Here is an 11,402-nt window from a genome sequence, read left to right as displayed (position 1 = left end):
GGTCCGCAGCCCACAGGTTGGGGATCGCTAACGTACATGTTTGTTCTGTGTCTCAAAGAAGCCAAAAGGCTGGTCAGTCAGAAGCCATGCTGATTTCCCTTCAGCACGCTTTGTTCCATTACACAGCTAATAATTCTATCTTTGATTACAGTTTCTACTAATTTGCATGGGACAAACATCAGGGCAACTGGTCTGTAATTTCCTGGCTCACCTCAGGACCTCTTTTTTTTAAAACCAACAACAACAACAATAACAGTGAAGCATTTGCTTTTCTCTAGTCACCTCAACTTGACTCAGTTTTTCAAACACTGTTCCTGAAAATAGTGACTAAGGCCTAGGTCCCTGGGGTATTCTCGTGCACATGTTCCATAGGACATTCCAGTGAACACATATCAGATGTGGTAAGTTTGCTGCCATTTATTCTGTTCTTTTAAAACATCTATGGATTTCTGGGAAAGCTGTTAGAAAATTATATTTCGCTGCTTAAGAGCTGCCTTCGCTCCTGCTGCTGTCCTAATGGCCCCTTGTAGCTTAAAAAGCCAAAATGTGCTTTCTTTCTCAGATTGGAAACTGAACCAGGATCACAATGCAAATGATTAATTTTCCTCACAGTTCAGGGCTTTGATGGGCCTTGTGCCTAGCTCCAGCCATCTGCAGGTGCTAATAATAAATTGAGATTCGACATTATAACCGCAGGTGATAAACATGTCAAGAAACATTTTGGATGCCTAGAATTCAAATTGCATTTCCAAGAACAGAAGCCTATCAGGCAGTTTTCTGTACTCAGAGAAAAATGTCTCATTAGTACCTCATTAACACCAGCTGCTAATGATCGACAGGTCAAGGACAGGCTGCTGTTCAGTAATAAATACTGCTAAGCACTCTCAGGATGTCTTGCCAAATATCTCAGTCAGTACCCATGGTGGGAAGAACTGGATCCATATTGAAATCTAGTTGCTCCTGAATGGCTTGTGTGAAAGCGTCGTTGTGTCCTGTATTCATGCCTTTTCATACATTATGGACAAATGTCATGTCAGACATAACACAATCACATGTGAGTTGAGGAACAATGTTTTGAGTCCAGTAGGATCTTTGAGACCAATGAATTTTAGAAGATGATGATGAAGAGTTGGTTCTTATATGCCGTTTTTCTCTACTGGGTGTCTCAAAATGGCTTGCAATTGCCTTCCCTTACCTCTCCCCACAACAGACACCTTAAGCTCGTTCCAGGATCTTAATCCATCCCAGATGACCTGCTAGACCAGGGGTAGTCAAACTGCGGCCCTCCAGATGTCCATGGACTACAATATCCATGAGCCCCTGCCAGCAAACAGACTACCCCTGTGCAAGAACATTCGATAATAACCCACTCAGAGACTGGGTGTATATTTCAGATACCTTGATTGACAGATCATTAATTTTGCAATCTAAAAGCTCACCCTGGTACAAATTAATTAAAACCACTTTAGATCTCCCTATTTAGTCTATCTTTCAACTCATAGTCTCCGAGTAACTTTTACTTCCATGAGATCCAAACAATGCCAGTGGCTCTGTTGAGTGGATGATACCATAAAACACCAAAAGATCAATGCTTCTATATCTGTGTAGCCTTAGTTACATGTGGGATCTCTCACATTACATTCTAACTTGCCCACTGTATGCAGATCCTAGGGCCAAATTTCTTGCTGACCTACTAGATGGGCTAAAATGATTTATCTGTCCAGGAAAAACATTTGTTCTTGCTAGCAGATACTTATTCATTTGTCTCCAATAGAATGTCACTATTTTCCCTTGGATCTAAGAAAATAAGGGTTAAGGTGGTTCTGCAGAAATCTGTGTTGCTCATTCCTTTATTTTACTATGTTATTATTGATTTGAAATGTTTCTACATTTTTGTTTTATATTGTGACTAGTAAATAAGCCCGCTGCAGTCTGAATGCAGCGGGCGCTAGCGGGCTGGCGAGGGCAGGGGCGGCTCGGGCTGGGGCTGAGTGTCCCGTGGCGTGGCGTATCTGTTGGAGGAGGTGAAATCAGCAGCGAGGGGAGTGTTGCCGGCGGCGGGGGAGGCGGCAGTGGGTGTGGCAGAGCAAAGCGCCGCGTTCCCGCGGGCGGGCTGGGCTGGGCGGGCCGTGTGGGCGTGGTGTCGCGACGGCGGATGCGTGGGTGGCGGGTCAGAGGCCGGGCAGGGCGTGTGTTGTTGTTGAAGCGGGCATCACAAAGTGCCTGCCGATTGGGCCCTCCGATGTCAGTCCGGGGGAAAGGGCCTATGGGCACCCTTCCTCATCACGGACAGGGCCCACCCTCGGGGCCCTTAACGAATTATTTAATCTGCTCCGCTAGGAGCGGGTTAAAGATGGCCTATGGCTATATGCAATAAAATCAGACTTGACTACTGCTCTGTCAGAACAGCTCTATCAGGGTTGTGATAAGCCCAAGGTCACGAAGCTGGATGCATGTGGAGGAGCGAGGCATCCAACCCAGCTTGCCAGATTAGAAGCTGCTGCTCTTAAACACTACACCAAACTGGCTTGGTTTAATTCTGGATATAAGGTTTTGCATGCATGTACACTATGAATACTGACTGTGACCTTCCATGCAAAATCCTTTATGAAGATGTCTTTCAAATTGAAATGAAATGAGAGAGAAGGTATCATTGATATGCTAACACAGTTTTTCTCCACTTTTTTACCATCGAGAACCCCCCCTCCCCCCAGCCATTCTTCAAGCTTTGAAAACCCTCAGAAGTGGTGTGATTGTGCAGAAGATGGTTGGGAAACATAGCTGTGTACATGGCCACCTGGGGGCAGTCCCCTCCAGGCTCATCATAGGCCACTGCGAGGGGAGGGGGGATTGACATGACCATATATGGTCATATGACCCAAAAATATTTAACAAATTTGAAAATATATTAAAAAATTAATGAACCCCCACCCATTCAGGAAACCAAAAGACAGCTAGTGCCTTTTTCACCACCAGTGAGAAGGGGGAAAGGTGAGGCAGAGTGTGTAGGCCGTTTTGAGACTCCTGGTAGAGAAAAGCAGCATATAAAAGCCAACTCTTCATCTTCTTCTAAACTTTGTTGGTCTTAAAGGTCCCACTGGAGAGGAAGGAAAGGACACTGAGACTCTTTCAGGCAGTGAAAAGTGGGGTATAAAAACCAATTCCTCCTCCTCCGGAGTTGGGTCAATGCTGAAGACCAGACTGGAAACTCTTATTGCTCAGATATCAACTGCCTGCCCTCTAATACGAACATGTGTTACTCATAGCATTCACCTTACAGCAGGGGTAGTCAACCTGTGGTCCTCCAGATGTTCATGGACTACAGTTCCCATGAGTTCCCCTGATGCATTTGCTGGCAGGGGCTCTTGGGGACTGTAGTCCATGAACATCTGGAGGACCACAGGTTGACTACCCCTGCCTTACAGGACCATCAACGCTTCTTATGGTAGCAAATTTCATATATTATATATACGTTACATGAAATGGTACTTCTTTGAGTTAACCAGTGTCTCTGAAGGTCCCTAAATCCAAATAGTATAGGATTCATACCACTCTGTCACATCCCCACTTTAGAAAATTACGAAGAGCATGGCTGGACCAGACCAAAGTTTCATCTAGTCCAGCATCCTGTTTCACACATTGGATAACTGGTCTTCTTGGAAAGCCCACAAACAGGGTACAGAGACAGAGGCCATCCCCTTCATGCTGCCTCCTCCTAGCATTGGTATTCAGAAGTTTACTGCCTCTAAATACAGAAGTTCCCTTTTGTCACCATGGCTGGTAGCCATGGGAATCCTAAACGGAAGCTAGTTTGAAAGTCAGGTTCAAAAACACATTTATCAAGCTGTTGCCAGGCACTCTTCATGTAAACGGGACTGGAGTGTTGAGCACTGGGGAGCTGATGCATCTTGGAAAAGTCCAGATTGGAAAATGAAAAATCTTAATCCATCCGGCCACAAAACAAACTGGCATTACTGAAATCCTGATTCCTCCATTGGGACAATCTCTTTTTTCCTGTGCTTAGTTTTTGGTAATCTCTGATTGCTTTGTTTATTTGTTTATATCCCTTGGGATGAAAGAGCTCTAAGGTGTAGGGTTGTGTTGGCTGCAGTTGGATCTTTTTTTAGGTACTGTTTTCCAGGATGCTTGCACATGGCTCTCGGGTTCTTCCATGTGCACACTGTGTCCATTCCACTAGCTTGCTTTGCAAGCACTCTATGTTCACAAGCTTCTAGGAAGCACAATTCATATAAACTGCTGTTTTTGGTGAGTCACTTCTCCTAATCCTGCTTTCACTGGGCTTTGTGGCAGAAGAAATAAGGTCACCAGAAATCAATTAAAGGTGTCCAGAATGTATGAACAGTGTAAATATGCTTTACAACTCCCTGCAATTAACCCACCAAGAGAGCCTTGATAGAGAAGTACAGAAGACATGGGGATTGCCCCCTGCCTCATAATATGTACCAGGATTAGGAGGCAATCTCTACCTTTTATCTCAAAATAATACCACCCCTCTTTTGGAATATATGACAATTACTCCAAACTCTGTTTATCTTCTTCTTGTCTGGGTATCCCCGTCTCTTGTGTCTTTGTTTTTCTGTCTTTCTAGATGAACTGTTTGAATGTACTTGGATATGTGCTGACCCAGTCTAGGGGGGTCTGAGGGACTGACTGAAATCTTTTGTCTTTGATAATGGCATATGATAGGCTGATAATGTTGTTGTTGTTATGTGTGAAGTCATGTGCGACCCATCGCGACCCCATGGACAATGATCCTCCAGGCCTTCCTGTCCTCTACCATTCCCCGGAGTCCATTTAAGTTTGCACCTACTGCTTCAGTGACTCCATCCAGCCACCTCATTCTCTGTCGTCCCCTTCTTCTTTTGCCCTCCATCACTCCCAGCATTAGGCTCTTCTCCAGGGAGTCCTTCCTTCTCATGAGGTGGCCAAAGTATTTGAGTTTCATCTTCAGGATCTGGCCTTCTAAAGAGCAGTCAGGGCTGATCTCATCTAGGACTGACCGGTTTGTTCGCCTTACAGTCCAAGGGACTCGCAAGAGTCTTCTCCAGCACCAGAGTTCAAAAGCCTCAATTCTTTGACGCTCGGCCTTCCTTATGGTCCAACTTTCGCAGCCATACATTGCAACTGGGAATACCATAGCCTTGACTAAACGCACTTTTGTTGGCAGGATGATGTCTCTGCTTTTTAGGATGCTGTCTAGATTTGCCATAGCTTTCCTCCCCAGGAGCAAGCGTCTTTTAATTTCTTTGCTGCAGTCCCCATCTGCAGTGGCTGATAGTAGTTCAAGCCAAATAAACTGTTTTACTTATGAGGGGAAATGGCTAGGTAGGTATAAGGTTTAGGGCTCAGAAGGTGAACAGGCAACAGGAATGAGGTAAGTATGTATAAACAAAAGACAGTTTGTCACAAATGCATAGTTGGTTAATTATACAGAGAGGTAATTCAAAATTTGAGATTTCACGACAGTTTCTACTTAAATAACCAAGCCTAAACTGCTTTGTCTCACAGACACTTGAGTTGGTAAAGGCAGGGACATTCACACAAATTCCAGCTTCCCTTCTTAACCACTTAATAGGGATCAACCCTCTGGCCTTTTACTATAAGCTATTTCCATGTGACTGCATAGGAATTGTTCCCCTTTTCTAGCTTCTATTTCCCTTAGGCTTGAATGGGGATCTTTCTTGATCCTCTCACTTTATTTTCTTTTCCAGTTAACTGTCAGTTCTTAATTACCATTCCTATCTGACACTCTAGGCTGCAGAATTCCATTACAGTTACCTTCCCATTCCTCTGCCCACAACAGACACCCTGTGGGGTGGGTGAGGCTGAGAGAGCCCTGATATTCCTGCTCGGTCAGAACAGTTTTATCAGTGCTGTGGTGAGCCCAAGGTCACCCAGCTGGCTGTATGTGGGGGAGTGCAGAATCGAACCCGGCATGCCAGATTAGAAGTCCGCACTCCTAACCACTATACCAAATTGGCTGTTGATAGTCCAAGAGAAGCTAATGGGGGAAAGACTGCCCCCTCCCCGAGTTTCTGAGTTGGTTTTTGAGTTGTGTATGTATATATATGTATAATTTTTTTGGCTGAATTATTTAGTTTTATAGAATTTTATGTTTTGATTGTATTTAAAACCTGAGCTGTCCAGTAGCAGTCAGGGCTCCTAGGATGTAAGCATGTAAAATAAATGTAAATAAATGTTTGTTCAAAACAACATGAGGTAAATTTTATTCTTGTTTAATGAGAAACGTACATTTTCCCGAACAGGAAGCCTGACAGTGGATGATTAGGACTAATAGGCTGGAAATGGCTGATATATTTGTTGGAAATTGGCTGGTAATTTTTGCAATAGGCAAAGTGGGATTGCTGGTGAGAGAATATATTTGGCATTCTTTTAATATAAAATTTCAGTGGAAAAACATGCAATGACAGGAACATTAAAGTTCCTGAAAGCCAGCATCAAATTTTTAGTCTCCTGTTCTGCCCAGGGTTGGGGGGAGGGAGGATGCCGCAGTCTCTAAATAATTAGGGAACCAGATCTCTGTGGTTTCATAGGCAAGTCCAATGAGTCTGTTCTTTTAATAGCTTGGAAGTAAGGATTCTGTCTGGTACAGGTTGTCTTGAGTGGTTTATGACAAATTCAACACATCTATGAAAAGGAGTCCTGCATGAACCCTAATGTTTTCATCCCTGCATTCTAGCAGAAGAGTGAATGTCATTCCTTAATCCCAGAAAGTTTATATGGGTCTATAAGGCTTCAGTTTCAGTACTGAACATAAATTCAGTTTATATTTAATGCACACAGGTACATCGGTAGAAGCTATTTTAAGCGCAGCTATGTTGATCCAAAAGTAAAAGCACAGAAGCCAAAAAATTCCATCCGTGTGTTACTTTCATAAGACTAACATGAAGACACACATTATGAAAGCCAGGGCATTTGAAAATCGACACTTTTGAAGACTGCCAAGTCCAGGTTGGGAAATTCCTGGAGATCTGGGGACAGAGACTGGGAAACACAAAGTTTAGGAATGGGAAGAAACTTAGCATGGAGTCCACCCCCCAAGCAGCCATTTTCACCAGGGGAACGGATCTCAGGAGGTAGTCTAGTGAGGTCGTAATTCTGGGAGTACTTTTTCATCCAAAGAATATTGTGCGGGATTCAGTGCTGCAGGAAGTGTTGGCAGCTACAAGAATAGACAACTGCAAGAGGGGATTGGATAAGCATATAGAGTAAAGGTTAATCAGTGGCTATTAGTCACAATGTATCCTCTTGTGGCATAGAGTGGTAAGCGGCAGAAATGCTGTCTGAAGCTGTCTGTCCACGAGGCTGGGAGTTCGATCCCAGCAGCCGGTTCAAGGTTGACTCAGCCTTCCATCCTTCCGAGGTCGGTAAAATGAGTACCTAGCTTGCTCGGGGGTAAACAGTAATGACTGGGGAAGTCACTGGCAAACCACCCCCTATTGAGTCTGCCATGAAAACGCTGGAGGGCGTCACCCCAAGGGTCAGAAATGACTTGGTGCTTGCACAGGAGGTACCTTTACCTTTAGGTGGAACATCTATGTCTGGGGCATTGAATTGATGGGGTGCCCCCAACCCCGCAAAAAACCTACCTTGTAACTTGCATACAAATGTAATTTTTTCTTATGGGTATTCTAGGGGGGGGAGTATTGCTTTTAGGCAAATTAGGGTCATTTCTTGCTTTGTTTCCATAAGTCTCCCGCCCAAACATTAACCAATGCCAGAGCAAGGTTATTATGTTTTACCCTCTTCAATTAAAAGCAACAGCAATCCCAAAAGCTGAGGTTTCAGGATGGTGACAACTAAAAACTAATTTCTGCAAGGGAGAAAAGCGGCTAGTAAATGTTTTAAATAAATAAATGCAGTCCGCTGCCTGTTCTGCTCCTTGGCTACATTTAACCAAGAATTTTTTTTGGCTTCTGCGATCAGCGATCTTCACCATCGAGAGACACTGAGAAGGACTATATTGGTCTAGCACGGCGATCCTGAACCTTCCTACCGCCGCGACCCCTTAATACAGTTCCTCACTGTGGTGACCCCAACCATAAAATGCTCCAAGTGGACTCCCTTGAGTGTGGCACGCGGCCGGATCAAACTTGGTCCGAGGCAGAAGATCCCGACAGGCGGCCACGTGCACGACAGCGCAGCCGCCCAGCACGGAGTCCCGGGGCAGGAGGCCATCTGAGCCCCTTCTCGATGCCATCGGACTCCAATGCTCTCGTGCTCCTTCAGGCCAACGCGGCTTCCCTCTTGGGGGCAGAAGGGCCGCGTCGCCCAAAGGGCCATCCCAGGCGACAGTCCATTGCGAGTCCCTCGCAGGCCGCTCCTTGCCGGCCCCTCCGACCACGGCCGCACCACGGCACGCGCCGCGCACCAGCCACGCCCCCTCCTCTCCCCGCAACGCTTCGCGGCCCTGCGGGATCCCAGCGAGGGGCGTGGCCGCGGGGGAGGGGGCGGGGGCAGAAATCCCGGCTCGTGCCGCCGCCTCCCCCGCAGTGGGCCAGGCGTGGGCGGGGCTTCGTGGCCGGGCGCTCGCGGTGATTTGCCGCCGCTGCCTGCGCCGTGGTCTGCCGCACTCGCCGCGTCCCGACAGATGCCGCCGCCGCCGAGCTCCGTTTGCCAGCGGGTCGTCGTCGTCCTCCTGCAGCCCGGCCGCCTTCCCATGCCCGGCGCTGGGGACGCGCCTCCGGTGATGGCTCCGGCGTCCCTTCGGGCTGTGTAGAGCAGCCGGGGGCGGCAGCGGAGCTGGATGGCCGCGATGTCCCCGCAGCAAGAGCACCTCGGGCAAGGGCGCTCTTCCTCGCTCACCGGAGCCTCGCGGCTCGCCGACGGCAAGAAGGTGAGCCGCGCCGACCCTCCGTCCCCGTCCCCGCGCCGCCGGCCATGGCTCCCCGTCCCCCCGCCATTCCGCGCTGGAAGGAAGGCAGGAAGGCAGGACGGCGGCGGGGAAGCGCCTTTCCCCGGGCGAGGGAGCCCCGCTGCAGCCGGCGGGAAGCGTGCCGGGGACCGCCGCCGCCGCCTGTCACCGGGGAAGGGGGGACGCGGGTCTCCCGCGGAGGGTGCCCGCGTCGGCATGCAGAGGGGGGGGGGGGCTCCGGCATTCTCTTGGGGACGGGGAAAGGCCGGGGGAGCCGGAGGTCGTGCTGGGCAGCCGCGCTTACCCCCCCCCCCCGCGGGGTGCCTCCTCCGCGCTGCGGGCCTCGTGTCCTCTGCGGGCGCGGGGAAACCTCCGGCGGGGGGAGCGAGAGACGCGTGCCCCCCCCCCCGTGGGGGATTGTGGTGCCGCATGCGCCCTCCATCTCGCGCGCCTGCGGAGGGTGATTGACGGCCACGCTCCCCGGGGGGCGAAGCGCCGCTCGGGTTCGCCCGGGGCTGCAGCTGCGGATGGGCTCGTCCCCTGGCGGACCCGCCGGAGGCTCTGCGGGGCTGCGGGCTGCAAGGGGCCCTCGGCTCCTCCCCGGGCATCGCCTCGCGGTGGGCTTTGGGGCAGCCGCGGCGGGATCCTGCGGTGTGCGTTTCGCCTCCGGCGCTTTCCCAGGGCGGCCGGTCGGAGCGGGCGAATGGGAACCGGCTTCCCGCGAAGGCAGTCCGCCCTGGGAGAAGAATAAGGCGGCCCCAACCGAGGCAAGTTCCCCGGGAAGCTGATCCCGCTGGCTTGGGTGGGATTGGCGTCCGACACAGGGTGCCTTGGGTCGCTGCCTTTCGTGAAGGACCCTTTGCCCACCTCAGTGCTGGAAGGATTCCCGAAACCTTAGCGGCAAGACCCCTACAACAGCCTTGCCAGGTAGGCCACATTAATGAAGGCGATGGATTGCGTCTGGCCTAAGGAAGTGAATTTGAGATTTCAACTTGGAGGATTGGCTCTTGCTGCTGGAGTGTCTCCTGTGGCAATGGAGTCGAGCTAAGTTTGGCAGTGTGTGCATTTTGGATAGCTGCATGGTGGCGGCAGCATTTAACGCTTGTGTGCAAAATGTGTACATTGATTGTCTCTCGGGACAATCTGCCTTCAGGGATCACATAACTTCCTGTGGAGATGTGAAACTGCCTTCAGAGAACGATTTCTTTCCCTGCATGATATCTCTGCAGTTGTGGAAGTCAAGGAGCTGATATATAAAAGGGAGATATAAAGTCCAGCTTGCACAAGATGATGATGATACCGCTTTCCTCTGCTCCGGTTAGACCTCGGTTAGAATACCGTGTTCAGTTCTGAGCACCACAATTGAAGAAGGATGTAGACAAACTAGAGCACGTCCAGAGGAGGTCAACGGAAATGGTGAGGGGTTTGGAGACCAAGACGTATGAGGAAAGGTTGGGGGAGCTTGGTCTGTTTAGCCTGGAGAGAAGACATCTTGAGGTGATAAGATAGCCATCTTCAAGTACTTGAAGGGCTCTCACATGGAGCAGTGGTCCCCAACCTTTTTATCACCGGGGACCGGTCAACGCTTGACAATTTGACTGTGGCCTGGGTGGGGGGAATAGTCTTTTGCCGAGGGACGTTGCTGCTGCTGCCTGAGCCCCTGCTCCACTTGCTTTCCTGCCGGTGCCCCTGACTTCCTGCCACCCCTTTGGGGAGGGGGGGGCGCTGCCAGCAGCAGCTGCCACCAGAGAGCACCGAAGTTGAGCCGGTGGCAGAGTGGCAAGGCAGCCCCCAAGGCAGCAGCCAGGGAGGAGGACGAGGATTAATTAATCCAAAAGAATTTTCAGATGAACATCCAGAAGAACTTCCTGACAGAGTGGTTCCTCAGTGGAACAGGCTTCCTCGGGAGGGGGTGGGCTCTCCTTCCTTGGCAGTCTTTAAGCAGAGGCTAGGTAGCCACCTCACAGAAATGCTGATTCTGTGTATTTGGCAGAATTTAAATGGCTGGGCAGAAGGGATTGTGTCGGTGTTTGGCTCTCGTGGCTCTTGCTTGCATGCCCAGTGAAATGCCAATTGCCATGTTGGGGTTGGAAGGCGGATTTCCTCCAGGCCAGACTGGCCATGTTTTTTTTGGGGGGGGGGGAGGGGAACAGGGGTAGTCAAACTGCGGCCCTCCAGATGTCCATGGACTACAATTCCCAGAAGCCCCTGCCAGCGAATGCTAGATGACCTTGGAGGTCCTTTCCTACTCTGTGATACTGTGACTCAGAGATCTTCATTCCTGCTCATGTCTGACAAAGGGGAGGTGTGAATCTCAAAAGTTTCTACCCTGAAAAATGAAGTTTCTAAGGGGCTGCTGGTCTTGAATCTGAGATACTAATAGTGAGACAGAGAATGTGGTCAGGTCTCTTGTTTCAAACCCCCCCCCCCCCCCAAATAGGGTGTGTTCTGTACTGTCGCCTCCTGTTTCCAAATTTTGTGTGCGTCAATTCTGTGTTCATATTTC

At 49.6% G+C, this 11,402-nt stretch overlaps 1 protein-coding gene across 3 annotated transcripts in view; it reads left to right on the top strand.

Moving 5' to 3' along the window:
• Positions 1 to 8,583: 8,583 nt before the first annotated feature.
• The window catches only part of ARHGAP20 (Rho GTPase activating protein 20), a 109,985-nt gene continuing 107,166 nt past the window's right edge, over positions 8,584 to 11,402 (top strand). For 2 of the 3 annotated variants that reach the window (XM_077341622.1, XM_077341623.1), the window contains exon 1: positions 8,584 to 8,878. In XM_077341622.1, the coding sequence (XP_077197737.1) occupies positions 8,789 to 8,878 (90 nt within the window). In that variant the 5' untranslated portion in view covers positions 8,584 to 8,788. Of the gene's footprint in view, positions 8,879 to 9,384; positions 9,824 to 11,402 lie in introns of those variants that run through there. The other variant, XM_077341627.1, reaches the window with a different exon arrangement.

Source organism: Paroedura picta, chromosome 6 (assembly GCF_049243985.1).
Source record: "Paroedura picta isolate Pp20150507F chromosome 6, Ppicta_v3.0, whole genome shotgun sequence".
Lineage (NCBI taxonomy): Eukaryota > Metazoa > Chordata > Lepidosauria > Squamata > Gekkonidae > Paroedura > Paroedura picta.
This window is presented reverse-complemented; position numbering and strand designations above follow the sequence as displayed.